The 13,667-nt window shown below is 44.0% G+C and overlaps 1 protein-coding gene across 1 annotated transcript in view; it reads left to right on the forward strand.

Annotated features, from left to right (window-relative positions):
* LOC102024857 (BMP-binding endothelial regulator protein-like) overlaps positions 1-13,667 on the forward strand; it is a 198,500-nt gene that overhangs the window by 129,789 nt on the left and 55,044 nt on the right. The window contains exon 11 of the mRNA XM_005412992.1: positions 12,107-12,436. Coding sequence (XP_005413049.1) covers positions 12,107-12,436 — 330 coding nt within the window. The remainder of the gene's footprint in view (positions 1-12,106; positions 12,437-13,667) is intronic.

Raw genomic sequence — 13,667 nt, forward strand, 5'->3', positions numbered from 1 at the left:
CTTGTCTTCTGTGCTGTTCTGCCCCAGGGGATACTGTGGCTTTCACTTTTCTTGCTATAACCTGGTACAGAGCTGAAGGAAGAGACTGCAGCTATTCCCTGTCACATGGGTGGAGTAACTTTTATCTACCTCCTATTGCCTGCTTTTTCAGGTGCACAAGGTGCTACTGTGTATCACGTACCAACACCCCGTAGAAGGGACAGAGGTGGTGTACTGGTACAAGCAGGGTTAGGGCTTGGTCTCAGTGAGTAACATTCATTAATTTGCACAAGGAGAATGACCGTCTCATCCACATCAGATCACAGTAAGAGCAACAACAGCAGCTAATGTTTTGTAGTATCTACTGTGTGTCTAAGCACCTTCCCTTCTTGTCCCATTTGATCTGATTTATCCTCAAGACCGTGATGTGACCAAGTAGTAGCATCAGCTCCCTTTTCCAGTGAGGGGACGGAGGTAGGGAGGTTGAGGTGACCCAGAGCCCAAGGCAAGCTGAGGAGACAGAACTCGCACCAGGCAGCCTGGCCCCAGAGCCTGGCTTTTGTGCAGCTGCAGAAGGAGGCACAGTGAGGAGAGAGGGGAGGCTGTCAGGAGGGTGCCTGGGAGCCAGGGCTGGAGACTGGAGAGGGCCTGGGAGGAGTTTCCAGGTAGCCACTTCCTCCTTCACCTGCCACAGGAAGGACGAACTGAGGGGAGCACAGGGCTTCCTCCTGCCGGCACCCCTGTCTGTCAGCTCAGATGGAGATGGGACGTCAGGCTGCTCTGAGCTCACTCCCGCATCAAGCTGCTGGCTTTTCCAGCCCTACTCAATTCCCATGCTTTCTTTCCTCCTGGCAACTCAGAGGTGACGCACTTTAGGGGCAGTTAAAGACCTCCCCAGTTCTCTTGCTTACAACGTTAAAATATATACAGTTCTGAACTTGAGAGCGCTCTGTGCACAATTCCTGCCAGGAAGGAGAGAGAACAGAGTTGCGCTCAGGGATGCATCCAAGCCCGTCACCATTTTAGCCTCATGGAACTGTAGAGGGAGTCACCCTGCCTGCAAGGACAGCCTCCTGTCTCTCAGGCAGGGAAACTGAGGCTCACAGAGGACTAACAGAGGAGCTGGCAAAAAGACCTGCATCTTTCTAAACCTCCCTATCCAGTGTTCTTTCTCTAGGCTCTCCTGGATGTTGCTTGGCAAAGTTGTTTTATAAATAAATGTAGCATAATTAAATAATTCAATTAAAAGTATCTCTCTGGCCAACTTTTTGAAAGAATCTTTTGTATGTAAAGAGATGTACAGATTAGATAATGAACACATTTTAAACCTAATCCTATCTTAAATTGCAGGAAAGACACAGTGCCCCATGTGACAGAGGGAACTTATAATAGAAATGCCTGGTGACAGGACACGTGAAATACAGCCAGACATATAGCAGATGAGCAAAACAAACCCAAACTGTGCACCTAAAACACCCTTTGGGTAAACTGTACAGGAAATCACACATTACTATGCACAGAGCCGAGAATTTATTGCTCTCTGGAGGTCACTTCTCCTGTGAGCAAAACAAAATCAATAAACATTGCTGTCGCTGCTGCTTCGGCAGTCACTCCTGTTAACGATGGTAGCGACCTATCTAGTGTTAGTCCAAGTCTGGTTGTCACAGTGAGGCTGAGATGCAGAAGGTATTGTTAAGCTATTGTTACACAAGGAAGATCTGCAGGTCAGAGAAATTAAGTAGTGGTGGTATCTTAGTTACTTTTCTCTCCTTGCTGAGACAAAATACCCATCACCCAAATTAAGGAAGGAAAAGTTTATTTAACTTGCAGTTTGTGGAGGTTTCAGACCATAATCAGCTGGCTCTGAGGCAGAGAGGCATGTCACAGGGGCAACAGTCCAAGGCAGCAGCAGACAGCAAAAGCAAGAAGGGCAAAAGGGGGAGAGCAAGCCTCTTGGCCTCTCTTATATTGTAAGCAGGCTACCACCCACTCTGCCCCCCGGGCAGGTATAGCACTCACACCATCTCTGTAACCTCCTCTTCCACAGGCTTAGAATGTTTACACAGTGAGGACCCTGACACCCTGCTGAGTCACTTAGTTAAGCTTCTAAATTTCTCAAGTTGACGCAGTTTAGTAGCCCTTACAGAGGGTCAGCTGGTAGTGCAGTCCTTCTGATTCTGAATCCCAAATTTTGAAGCACTATTCTGTGTTCTCTCTTACTGCATTTTCATTTCTTTTGGACCTTTACCTCCAAATATGTACATGGCTTGCCAGTTTCCTTCCCTTATACATGACAGGGGGCTTCTGTCTGAAAACAGTTGTACTTGCTCATCTTTAAAAATGTTTCTATGAGGTCACCTTATCTACTTCTGCATCTTTGGTTATAAAACTACATTCCGACCTTTGCTGGAGTCTAGAGAAATGGCTCACTGGCTGCGCTGTGCGTCTCTCTCTACCATGGAGCTCATCTGTGTGCATGCTGTCCTCCTTTCCCTGTCATAGTCCCTTTCTTGGTTAGTGACTGCTGTCAGTCTGTCCATCCTCCCCCACCTTCCCCTCCCCCATACCAGCCTTCCTTTACTGTAGTACACGGGTCTGCTCTCATTTTATTTTCAGATTTTTGGAGAAAAAGTTTATGACTTTCTTAGAAAAGTGTGCATTTTTAATTTTATTTAATTGGGATATGTTTGCAATGCATAATAACAACATTTGCTCAGGGCAAAGAGTAAGTAAAATTCAAAACGTTTAATAGATAAGAAAGGGAAAGAAATTACTTGAAGGCTCAACTTGGATGAGGGAAAGAAGAAAAAAGAAAGGAGGAAGGCAAAATATCGATCGATAGATAGATAGATAGATAGATAGATAGACAGATAGAGATATGTATAGAATAGCTGGGATAACTGTACTGCTGATGTCTGATGGTATATTGAAAGTAACAGTTAATGCTTAATATTTTCTATATTTTGACCAATTTTGCATGCTTATATCTGGTAACCTGAGCAACTGATTTGAAGACAGCAATATGCAATGGCACAACCAGTGGTGAATTCCTACCATCTTGTCTAGTGAAACTCTGTATTATCTCTAGTGTTTTATTTAATAATTATTTTTTATTCTCTTTAATGGTCTAAACAGTCTTCCATTCTTATATCTGGTAATCTGAGAAACATAGCTGAAGATAACAATATGTGATAAACAACCACTGTTAATTCCTATCATTTTGTTTTCAAACCCTGTATCACTTTTAATGGTCTTGCTTTCTTTTATTTATGTCTGTGATGTTGGTGTGCTGCTATTGTTCTTTTTTTTTTTACTACTCTCTTGAAAATTAAGAAAAAAAAATTTTTTTTCCTCAGGGCTCCTGGTGTGTATATATCATGTTTTGATCTTTTTTTGGTGTCCTTTCCTTCTCCTCCCTCCCTTCCTTCTCCTCCTTCCTCTGCTCCCCTTCCTATCTCCACCAAGTCTGTTTCCTAATAACCCTTGATTTTCACTCTTTATTTATATATGTGGGGTTTTTATATAAGAGAAATTATGTGGATTTAACCTTCTGTCTGGTGTATCTCACTTAACTTTATGGTTTCAAGTTTCACCCATTTTCCTAGAAATGACTTAAGTGTACCCTTCCTTATGGGTGCATGATCCAGCGTTCTGTAAAGACCACATTTCTTTAACCATCAGGCTGTTGTCGGGCATCTGTGCTGCTTCTATAGTTTGGTGATTGCAAATTGTGCTGCTATAAACATGGGCATGTGTGTATCTCTGCAGTATAATGCTTTTTATTCTTTCATGGAGATACCTAGAAGGGGAATAGCTGGGTCAAATGGAATTTCTGGTGTTAGTTTTCTGAGGAATCTCCACACTGGGTTTCCATGATGGTGGCACTGGTTTACATTCCCACAAACAGTGCAGAAGAGCCCCCCACCTCAGCATTTTTAGTGCTTTGTGGTTTTTTTTTTTTTTTTTTTTTTTGGTTTTTCTCCAGTACCGGGAACTGAACTCACAACCTTACGCTTGCCAGGCAGGCACCTTTGCCACTGAGCTAAATCCCCAGCCCCAGTGCTTTGTGTTCTTGATGATTCTACCTTTTCATCCTGTGCAGACTCACAGCTCCACCTCCCTGGTGCTGTCTTTCCTTTTGCATCCTCGTCTCTAGTTTGCCCAAACTTTAAGCCTCATTTATCTCTTCTTTACAAAATGCTAACATGGTCCACCTCAACTTCCGATCTTTTAGGGCAACACACTCTTCTTGCAAAGTCTGCATTTGAATTTGACTCACAGTATCCACCTTGGACTCCCTAAGGCCTCCTAGGAGAGAGTTGGATAGAGAGGTTCACAGCTGCTTCCAGCCCTGTTTATCCCCATTCTGGCAGCCACATCACCCAGCTGCACAGATCTGAGCCTCTGAGCTCCTGGCACTGCTTCCCCAAGCTGTGGAGTCAGTCTTCGGGTCTGGTTGATAATCTCTTTGTGTTTTTGTCCTATAAATAATTTCCTTCTCTTCCCCTTGAAGGCCAGTCTACAGGCTACTACTATCCATAACCAATCCCATCTCCTTTGGTAAAGGCCTCATGCCTCTCTCTGTCAGAACCAGGCTTGGCTTTGACAGGAAACCACACCAACCCTGGTCCTGCTGCAAAGTGCCCCAGAGTGCATTTTATAAAACACAGAGCTGTGGGTAGCTATGAGTAATACTTCCCAAACAAGGTCTTGTGATGAATGCATCTGGGAAATGCGGGTCAAGAAAATGCAAATACATTTCCTTGATGTAGAATCCCCAGGGCTTTTTCCATGCCATGGGCTTGGTAAACTTACTGGGAGGGCAAGGAGTTTTACACCACTTCCCAGCTAATTTGGTCTACAGAGCTTCAAAAATTTCTACTTATTTTGGCAATGCAATGGCACAGTTGTTTTTTCAGAAGCACATTGAGAAAAGTTGGCTCTTTTGAATATGTTTAGCTTCTCAGGCTGCCAGCACATCTCAAGCCAATCTATGTTGACAATAACTTGAGTGTTTTGCACCTCCTGAAGCAATACCCCTCTGGTCAGCTTGGTCTCCTGCTTGTCTTCTGCAAGCTGCCTTCCTTCCTGTGTTCATGACTTGCTGATATTTTTCTTTTGGCTTAGAATGCTAACCACCCCCTGCCCTAGTCTGCATTTTATATGCCTTTTATAAACAGTTCACTGACACTGTCTGATATGCCTTTACAGTCTTGTGCAGCCTGCTGTGTCCAGCAGTAGCTATCTCTCTGCTGGATTTGCACAGCATTAATAATAAACCAACAATGACTGCTCTCTGAGCATCAGTGATATTCATGAAATGTTTGCAGTGATCCTGCAAAGGACTTATCCTTAGATCTGTGTGAGATGTGAACAAGTGACTTGGGAGTTGGTGATATGTGATGGCAAGTCAGGGCTCTGATGCAATGGCAACAGAAACACTGAAATGTCACCCAGGATTTGGAGGCAGATTTATGTGACGCTGACAGGCACTGACCTCAACAAAAAATATGTCTGACCTCAAAGGCTCAAGGAGGGAGGTTTCTATGCTGTTTGCAAGCAAGAAGCAGAGTACTTGGCTGTCTTTCATTGCTGTAATGGTTTGGGGGATATTTTTGCAAGGGGAATAATATAAAACAGGACACATATTTTATAAGATCATTTAAAATAGTCACCCAAAGAATGATATACAAGAGAGTGCAGGAAATCTGTCCATACTCTAAGACCAAGGAATCTAGCCAAGAGCCTGGATCACACGGAAATGTCCTACATGAGTCCAGCTGAAGACCTAGAGCTCATAACAATGCCTTCCACAAGTCCAACTAGAGGCCCAGAGCCCATAACAATGTCTCATGCAGGCCTCTTTTACGGATCTGCACTGCAAAGGCCCAAAGGTCAGTGGTGGAATCTAGGGAGTCTGTGCCAACAGGATGAAGGATCTGTGCTAGCAGGCTGAGGGATCTGTACTGGGGCCAAGAAGTGACATGCAAAGTAAGAACAACAGCTCCCCTGAAAGGTACCACAGCCATCCTCAGAAACAGTGAGCTCCCGAGCTCTTCAATGAGAAGGAAAACTGAGTTCCCTTCAGGAAAGCCAATGCGACAAGCTTCTTCAGGAGACTGAGCTGTGCACCTTCCTCCCTTCTGGAGCCAGGAAGCGATGCTCAGAGTGAGGACCAGAGCTCCCCCAAAGTGAACCAAAGCTATTCTCAGTGCCAGCAAGGTCCTGAGTTCCTCCGAGGATGAAAACAACCAAGTTCATCAGGAAAAGCAGCATGACAAGCTCCTCCAAAAGAACCAACAGCTCCTTACAACTTCTGCCAGCTCCCAACAGCCTCACTCACCTCTCAACAGCCTCACTTCTCCAGTTCTGCCTCTTATGCTGCTGGTAACAATCCTCAGGTGGGCCTCCCACACCCAGCACCACACTTCCTCAGTTCAGCTGGGGGTTATAAGTTGACCACAGGTTGTCAATACATTACAATTGCTTTTTACAATATGCATCATAGTGACCAGCTGTTTCTAAGAAACAGAAGTAACAGGAACTGAGGTTACCTGGGCAACTAATAGAAACTGAAGTATACTGGCTGGGGGGGTGGCATTTTTTTGCTACACCAATGCAAGATGTTCTTCAGAGAGAAAAATGCTCCAAGTTTGCAGTTCTATTGGAGCTTTTATTCTGGAAGGCAGATTATCTTAGAAATATGTGTTAGTAAGCTTTCCCATCCTGGGGCACAATATCAGACACCCACAGTTTATAAAGAAGTGGTTTGTTTGACCCATGGTTTCAAGGAGTTCTACCCATGGTGGGCTGGCTGAAAGGCAGGAGCAAAACTGCTTTGTTCATGGCAGCCAGGAAGCAGAGTAGGAGAATGGTGCCAGAGAAGGGACCAAGGACCAGACATAGACCCCAAGTCATATCTGCATGACCCACACAGACACACCCACAAGTGTGCTCCGCCAATCCCCTGGGTGAGTCCCAAAGTCGATCAAGTTGACAAGCCCAACAATTGAAAGATGTGAAACCCAACTCTATAGCTCATGTATACAGCTCTTTTCAATGATAAATAAAAACTTATAGTGTAAAGAGAAGGCACATTTTAAGGTTAGAACTTGGATGGTGGAATCTCAGCATTCTGGAAGGTGCTCTGAAGGACACAGAAGAAGTGGTGTAGGGAACTTCATTGGTCTCTCGTTGTATCCCAAAGAGAAATGGCAGTGAGTATGAGAAGAATAAGGACAAGAGACAAGAGCTAGGTCAGGTGGAGTTACCTCTTACCTGATGGGCAAAAGAGGACTGACTTCAATAGTAGGGGTGTTTGTTTATTTTGTACACTTGCAAAGTTATTGTCAGGAGAAGTAATGTTGCCTAGCGACTAACGACTGTAATTGTCCAGGCAGGATGCTTTTTACATACTGAGGTAGCTTGACTGCTTGAGGCACTCTGGCTCTGTCCTGCCCTCACACATATGACCAATATCCAGCTCTAGCAGCTCCCAACAATTGGAAACCAACCCTCAGCTCAGATGGAAATAGGAAGACATTAAATGCAAGAGCCATAAAGTATAGTTTATAATTGAAGTCTAAGTCAATATTCTTAGTCCAAAACTCATGGACTCCTAGGGGCAAAGTGTCTACAAACCTCTTCCTTTGAGAGGATGCACTCACGTGCGCTGGGGTCAGAGTATCCTTGACCCCAATGGTAACAACAGCAGCTGCACACACTGAGGCCCATAATTGTAAACAACAGTTGCTTTTTAGTGGCAGAAACATGACTAATCCTTTTTTAATTCTTTCTTAGGCCTTTTTTATTTTCATTTTGTTGTGTTTTGGGGAGGTGGTTAGGATCTACTTGGTTTCTCTAAATTTCTTCTTTATGACATGGGATTGTATGTTGCCTTTCATTTTCCTTGACAGATGTTCTGAGAATGATTACCACTCTCAGAGGAAAAACATTCATTAGAATAAATAGATCTGTGGTGGAAATAAAGGCACCTGACACAGTCGAGAGAAAGACATGGGAACTGTGTTCACAAAGGCAGCGATCTCATTAGAGTTCACAACATCAAAGGCAGGTGTTCTGATCCTGGAGTTTTAACCTTTCACAGCAAAATTCTTATGCCAAAAGCATATGTATAATCATTGTAAACAGTGAAATGTGAGCGTAAATAAGGATGTAAATGCATATAAACAAGAAAGAGGAAAAGCAATATCACACAGAATTCTATTACCTAAAAGCAAAATAAAACCATTCTTAATATCTGAGCACTTGTACTTCTAATCTTTTCCTCCCTGTTCCTATGCATTTATATGTGTATGTGGAAAAGAAATGCAAATGCAAGGCAAGATTTTAGGATGTGACCTCAGGACTCTGTGACTGACCCTTCTCTCCCCTTCTGCTCAGCAGCATTCACATAGAAGAGGCTTAGGGTGTCTGATCATTACAGCTCCCTCTGACCCTCTAACTGTGGGGCTGAGCTTTCCAGGGGCTGTGACTGGACATCTGGACAGCTTGTACTGCAGCTCTCATCTTCAGGAAGACAATTACATGAGGATACGCTGTTCATTTCTGTCCCTGATGTGTTCTTGGACCTCTTCCTGTTCGGCAAGGCAGATTCTGTAACCCTGAACTTCTCTCTTGGACCTTCTCCAGCACATGTGTTCTTCACTGCTCTTGTGGGATCTGGCACGGGGACCATGAAGTGCCAGGAAAAAGAGCCAGGATCTCCAAGTTATTTTATCACGTGATACAAATGTCCCCAATCACAGACATATTTCTCAAGCATCCTAATGCTCATGAAGTTTTGTTGGCCTCTTCAACACTGCTGTCACTCAGGAAAATCATTGTAATTTCCAAACCCTTCTCTTCCCCAAGCTAGGGACTCTTAAAGATTTCTCCTTACAGCCGTGTTCACAGGTGGCCCCCTGCCCAGTCTCCCTGGACATCTGTCATCGACCACCCAGTGCTGAGCAAGCTCTGGCTCCCTGGGTGACTCACGGAGCTGCTGTGGGTTCTCTGGCAATTTGCTTTGTCACATATTTGGCCTTAGCTACAAGTGCCCACATTTGGATCATTAAAAGCAAAGCAAAACAGCAACAACAATGACAGAGAAGCATAGGAAGGAAGAAAAAACTGACATTTATGGTTCTGTCATCAAGAAATAGCCATTGTTTGTAATTTTGAGAATGTGTCTGTATTTATTTTAAGAGAACTAAGATAATCCTAGAATAAAATGACATAGAATTTTGTGTCATATTTTTCACTTAACATGTCAAAAATTTCCTCAGTCATGAATATTATAGACAAACTATTTTTCATTTTTTACAGTACTGAAGATCGAACTCAGAACCTTCACACTGAGCTACATTCCCAGTCCCCTTTAATAATATTTTATTTTGAGACCCACTGGTCTTTTTTAGTTACTGAGTTTTCCAGGATGAGCTCTAATTTAGAATCCTCCTGCTCAGCCTCGCAGAGTGCTGGGATTGTTGGCATGTACCACCACACCTGGCTGACATTTTTCCAATGACTAGACACTAGTTCATTTCCATGGTTCTACTGTACAGTGCACAAGTCTCTATTCCACATTAGGAGACAATCTGGATGTGACTTTCCTGATGCTGTGTCCATATTGGTAGGCATAGAAAAGAGTGCTAGAGTAGGCTTGAGCTCTCAGTTTTGTATTATGATAATTTTGATGCAGTTGCAATCAGGACAGAAAGAGAAGTCTCATTGGTCCCTGGGACAGGGAAGACCACCATGGCAGGAGGTGGCAAGCTGTAGGTGCCCCATGTTGCTCACAGCTGAAGGCAGCCTCAGGTGTTATTTCAGCCCCTTGTAACCTTTCCAAGCTGAGATCCACCTGTGAAAAGCTTGAATGCCCAGAAGCCTTGATCAGTTCTGGTTCTGCGCTTCTTGCTGTGTAGGTGGAATCAAGAATATGAATTCGTCTGGCTGGGAGTCAGGCTAGATTCAGTCCTTCCATGGCCCATAATTGTGGTAACTCTGAACTCTTTCCCTCAGTGTTACCAGGGGCATCTCAGGTAACTTCTTCAGGTCCCATCAACCAAACAGCAATGTTCTTCATGCTGGGAGAGAGGTCTCATTTGTTAGAAATGTCACAGCACAGAGAAGGGACTGGGAAATAAACTGTGCGACACCAATAGAATCAGAAAGCTGTGGGCCATGACAATGGGAAACAACAATGGTAAAATTGTGGCCATGAGCAAAAACAACCCAAAAAAAAGGACAAGGAAAGAGCAGAACTAGAGGCTAAATTCAGATGTTGTGTCCCACTCCTCACTTCCTCCAGCATTTCCTCTGGGTGGAATTTTATGTGTTCCTTAAATGTTTGCTCCGTGAAACTCTACTATATACCAAAAATTCTTTCTCTTTTGAGTATCAAATATGGGCAAGGAAAACTAATCAGAACAAATAATTTAGCAAATCCCGAATGTGTAATTTCCATGGAGCTGCATGAAGTCAGCATGTGATATGACTTAATGCTTCATAAAGTAAATGTCACTCTCCAAACACCCTGAAATAATTAAAGGAAATATTTGCACTTTATCCTACTGGTCACATCAGGGCATTTGGCATGGCCTTCCCGAGCCTGACAAATCCTTCCTGTGTTGGGATCAATTCTTCCCAAAGAGGCAGGGACATTGGTGGGAGGCCAGTCTTATTTCTGACTGTTGTGCTTCTTCTGGTTGTTATTCTTCACCTGTGATTTTGGCTTTAACTGAAAATTGCTGTGTTTATGTCTTAGTTATTTTTCTTGATGCTGAGACACAGTACCAAACACCCACAAGTTAAAGGGGGAAAGGTTTATTTCAACTCACAGTTTGTGGAGGTTTCAGTCATAGTCATGACAGAGGAACCTCACAGAGGAGAAACAGTCCATGGTGTGGCAAGCAGGAAGCAACAAGTAGCAGCAGCAGCATCAGTGGCAGAAGCAAGCCTCCCTTTCCCTTTTATCCCATCCAGGATACAAGCCTCCTGGGTGGTACCACCCACACCTAAGGTAGGTCTTCCCATTATGTACAACCAGAACTATTAAAAAAAATCAGGCTTGGTGTGGTGGCATACACCTTTAATCCCAGTACTTGGGAGGCTGAGGCTGGAGGATCATTGTGAGTTTGAGATAAAAAAAAGAAAGAACAAATGGCAAGTTTTGTTTAAAAACATTTAATATTTTATTATTATGTTTGAGGTGCTTCCAAATGCAGAACATTACCATGGTGTCATATATATTTGAATTAATGATATAAAGAAGGGAGAATTTCTTTAAAAGTACTAAATGGTGAGTTTTGTGATTTTTTAAATCTAGCTTTGACACTTAGATCAAAAGATAAGAAATTATCTTCCTAGAAAACATACAAAAGTGATCTGTACTTATTAACTTTATGAGTAATTTTTTCTAACCTTGATCAAAATATAAGTAACTTATATTTCTAGAAAACTATATCTTTCTACATAAAGATAATCTATAGTTATTAATCAGTTACTTGTTTCCTGACACTACTAATTATGGATAGGTTTGGCAATTGTGTTTATCCTTAGAAAAATAGTAATTTTCTTCAGAACCATGGGTAACATTCAATGCTTCTAAATTTTTGAGTTAGTTGGGAGCTTAAGGGAAGAGGATTTCCCTTAAGTTTAAGCCCAGCCTAGGCAACTTAACAATTTCACAAGACCCTGTCTCAAATTTTTTTTTAAAAAAAAGGAACTAATACAAAGATTCCACTGTAGTATTATCTAGGGTGCCATTGTCTATGTGCTTAATTTGTCCTTATTGATGTGGGTCATGGAGTAAGCCTGGTTATTAAGTGTCTGAGTTCAGTTTCTTCATCCACATGTGCTTCTCAGGGTTGCAAAACAGAGATGTTTTAAAAGCTCAGGAATGTTGTAAATATCTTTTAAAAATAGACTCATCTGAGTATTATATGAGGAAAGCCTTTAAAACTCCTCAACATCTTTTTCTTTTCTCCCAAGTTATCTCTCTTATAGCATCCCTGCTCAGGTCCTGACTCACCTGCCATCCCCTCCTATGGCCTGCAGGGACCCTGCTGCCTGTCCGCATCCTCTCTTGGTTGTGACCCTGCTCTTCTCTCTCGCCCATCCGCAGAGCCCGGCATCTGCACAGTGTTCGGAGACCCTCACTACAACACTTTTGATGGCCGGACCTTTAACTTTCAGGGCACGTGTCAGTACGTGTTGACCAGAGACTGCACCTCCCCTGCCTCGCCCTTCCAGGTGCTGGTGAAGAACGATGCCCGGCGGACACGCTCCTTCTCCTGGACCAAGTCAGTGCAGCTGGTCCTGGGCTCGAGCATCATTAGCTTGGAGCAGCACCTGGCTGTGCGCTGGAACGGTTCCCGCGTGGCACTGCCCTGCCATGGGCCACACTTCCATGTGGACCTGGAGGGCTACCTCCTGAAGGTGACCACCCAAGCAGGTGGGGCCCCACCCTGAGCATCTGCTCCCCTTGGCTCCTGCAGGGCTGTCTCCTTCCAGGCATATTACCAAGGGACCAGAGAAACTATGTGGAGACTAGCAACTGGGTGCTAGGCACAGTGGCCTTGCAATCTTCAGACACCCAGAACCTCACTATCCTCACTCAAGAGATAGTTGTGCTCTTCAAATAACCTCAGCCTGACCACTGATGTCCAGCTTGGAGTTGTCAGGGTCTCTCTTAGCTCAGCTAGTTATGTGCAGTTTCACATCTGGGAGAGGAGACAGAGTTTCCTTGTTAACATCTGCCCCCAAAATGTGGAGGGTCCTCAAAAGCCAACGGCTTAGGGTTGGTGATATTCAGAAAAAACATGAAAGTAAGTATGGTGGTACTCACCTGTAATCCCAGAACTCTGCAAAGCTGAGGCAGGAAGTTTGCAAGTTTAATCCTAGCCTGGGCAACTTGGGGGTCTCAAAATTTTGCAGTGGACTGAGGATGTAGCTCAGTGCAAAGGCTTGAGTTCAATCAATAGTATAGAGGTAGGGAGGAAAGAAACAGAAATATCCACAGTAGAAGGGCTTGTTCTTGTGACCTCTGTGTATTGGGTTACCTGATGCCTCTCAGCTGTCCTGTGCTAAGGAGAACAAGGCTTCTATGTTTGGGTGTGTAGATGCGAGGATAGGAACCACGTGTGACCAGCAGTCTCATTCATTCTGATTCTGGGGAAGGAAGCTGCCACCCTGATGGCCAGAACCACCATCTGCTGCTGGAGACGCTGAGGCTGGCTTTCAAAGTGCAATCCTCCACACCCTTGGGCATGTGGAGCTCTTGGCTAAGACCTCTCTAGCACCCTGCAGTGTTGCACCCCGCATTTCCACCTGTAGGCATCCCCTTGCCAACCTGTCTGTGACTGCTAGGGGTCCATCAGGCTCAAGTCTTTGTCTATTAAGTGTTGCTTAAAAATAATTTTAGAAGCAGAACTCAGTTTCTGGTTGTCAGCCCCAGAGACCAAGTCTTGCTCGTCTGCACACTTCTTTGTGGGCCACCTGTGGGCTACCATGTTGCTCGCTGGTTGAATATTACACTGTGTATCCTGATGGGTGCTGTCTCTTCAACCGTCATGATACTGTAAGGAAGTCAGCCTACTGATTGCCTTCTTACAGATGAGAATTGAGCAGTGTGAAAGCATCATTGGCTTTCAGTTTCCTTAGATAACAGTCAGAAAGGGAAGCCT

This window comes from Chinchilla lanigera, unplaced genomic scaffold (assembly GCF_000276665.1).
Source record: "Chinchilla lanigera isolate Chin_1 unplaced genomic scaffold, ChiLan1.0 scaffold00159, whole genome shotgun sequence".
In the NCBI taxonomy this organism is placed as follows: domain Eukaryota; kingdom Metazoa; phylum Chordata; class Mammalia; order Rodentia; family Chinchillidae; genus Chinchilla; species Chinchilla lanigera.